General features: G+C 47.2%; 1 protein-coding gene across 1 annotated transcript in view; it reads right to left on the bottom strand.

Annotated features, from left to right (window-relative positions):
* Positions 1–309: 309 nt before the first annotated feature.
* Positions 310–2,500, bottom strand: part of LOC134063569 (protein FAM53B-like) — a 19,596-nt gene continuing 17,405 nt past the window's right edge. The window contains exon 5 of the mRNA XM_062519147.1: positions 310–2,111. Within this exon, the coding sequence (XP_062375131.1) occupies positions 1,716–2,111 (396 nt within the window). The 3' untranslated portion in view covers positions 310–1,715. The remainder of the gene's footprint in view (positions 2,112–2,500) is intronic.

Below are 2,500 nucleotides of genomic sequence, written 5' to 3'. Positions count from 1 at the left end.
ATACAGAAAGAAAGACACACACACACACACACACACACACAGAGAGATACATATATCTCATGGTCATGAGATGAGCTGTGTGTTTGCTTACACGCTAAAATCCTGCTTACAGATACACCCATGAGATAATGGTTGTGAGTCTGCGTTTGGTCATTGATTATGCAACACACAGCGGGACGTCCAGAGGGGGGGTGGGTGGATGGGGGGCTTCCCAAACACAGACCCTTCTGCAGTGGGGGCATTCGGGAGCACAGAGCCAAAGAAACACAGCACACACACACACACACAGACAGGGCAGAGGCGGGGGGGTTGAACTTTTTCTCTCTTTTATTTTTCCATCTAGTTCCCTTACAGAGGGAGAAGGACAACAGTCCCTGCTGGGTAGCTTAGTCTGCTAAAGCAAACACGAGAAAGATTACAAAATAGTCAGAATTAGAAAAATATACGTCACTATTATGAGGCACTTCAATGCTGAGATTCAGTGTTCATTTGTGAGGTTTTGTTTTTTGTTTGTTTGTTTGTTTGTTTTTGCTTGCTTACCATTCAAGAAAACAAAACTATGCTGTTCACACTGTTTTGTAAATGCACATGAAGTGAAAGGCTTTGAACAGAGACTTCTGTTGCTAAAACTGATGCCGGAAGCCATTTTGAATTTCAGCCATTCATCTGGTGAATGAAGGTGATTCAAATGAAGCATTAAGACAAGAAGAGGAAATTCACTGTTCCCATTCAGCTAGCGCACACACACAAACCCAGCAGATTCCAAGCTTTTCATTGACTTTCAACACTTGTGCCGATCTAAGCGTCTCAGGGTTGCGTCGCCATCTTGCTAAGGTCCCGCCTACATCTGTACATTGCTCCACAAGACAGGCACACTTTCGATCTCCGCCGTAACTTTCCACTGGCCCGGACACAAGTCAACATCCATGGGGAGAAACAGACAAGGGGATAGTGCTTACATTCTCAAGCAGTAGGCTTCTGTCTGTAGGGCTGCTTGCAGACAAGTCCAAAATTAACAGCACTTTTCATTTGTGTGGATTTACAAGCACACACACACACACACACACACACACACACACACACACACACACCCACAACCACACATACACACATACACACACATACACACTAACACACAAGCTCAACTGAATTATACACCAACACAATCCAGAGGAACCTTTTGATTAACAGATAGTTTGTGAAGGGTTTTTGCCATCAGTCCCAACGACCTCAAAGACAAGGTAGCAATCAGAGAGGTTCATTTAAATAAGAACCTTACTAAATAAACAACTATCATTCACTTCAGTCCACAGAGTCCCCAGCGCCCCTCCTGGTCTTCATGAAAGCCCAATTCTCGAGGGGAACCCCAGTCCAACTGCCTTGTCATTTGTATGCGTCCTGTACGTTCTAAAATCAGATTTTTAAAAAAAGATGGATGAATAGACAGAGAGGGACGTGAGGATGAATGAAAGCCAGAGTTCCAGGAAGGAGACATTTTTATTATCGTTCGCTCAGGAGGCAGGAGCTCTCCTTAAGAGAAAAGGCACAGTCCCAACGGACCAGAGGAGGAGATAGGATCTGAAGGCCAGTCCACACACAGAACATTCCGGGTTTGCATTCACACATTCCAAAGTCCTCCACCAGAGCAGTACGACTTGCTGTATCCATCTCAAGTTTTAGTTTTCGTTTTGTTACTTTCTTAAAGACCAACATGCTCAGTTCCTCTCGATCTGTTCGATATCCAGCTCTCCATCCAACTCGCTCAACGCATCTTTCTCCTTCGCCCTGCTGCTGCCTTTCCAGAACGTTCCATGCTCCTCATCTTCCTCCTCCTCCTCCTCTTCCTCGCCCCTGTTAGGGGTGTCGCCCCTCGAGCCCACGCTGCATGCCGAGTCGGTGTCGTCTTCCTCTTCCTCCTCGTCGGACGAATCCCCCTCCTCATCGCCGCCTCTCTGGTGCAAGCCCCGCCCAAATCCCGCCCCCAGGCCAGACGGACAGGTGCGCGTGGTCTCTGAGAGGCTGGAAATGATGGAAGGGGGCGGGTCAACAGGTGAGTGGCAGGTCTCGAAGAATGAGAACCCCGGGCAGCTCAGACTGTGGAAGTGCTGTTTCTGTGAACACAAATTGACAACAGAGACAGCCATTAGCAACAAAGCTAATCTACGCGACGCGTCAATACCTTTCAGCTATTTCTTTCTAAATCTATGCATCATACATTTCCTGCCGTTGCATGTCAACATAATCTACAAAATACCTGTAATTTACTCTATTCCATACAATCCCAGTGTAAGGCAACACCAGCACCTAGTAATTACTCAGCTTGCACTGCTGTTGAGGGGAAATCCCTGCTAGTGATTAGTGAGGAGGAGGAGGGAACGTACAGTAAAGAGTGTGTGTGCGCTCAGATGGACTCTAATACGCTGCAAGTGAGCTGGCCTGCGTGGAGCTGCTGACAGAACAATGTTCACCAGACACCAGCAGCCTGGTTTACAGCCAGCCC

This window comes from Sardina pilchardus, chromosome 18 (genome assembly GCF_963854185.1).
Source record: "Sardina pilchardus chromosome 18, fSarPil1.1, whole genome shotgun sequence".
Lineage (NCBI taxonomy): Eukaryota > Metazoa > Chordata > Actinopteri > Clupeiformes > Clupeidae > Sardina > Sardina pilchardus.
Note: the sequence above shows the minus strand (reverse complement) of the source record. Positions and strands in the feature narration are given on the sequence as shown.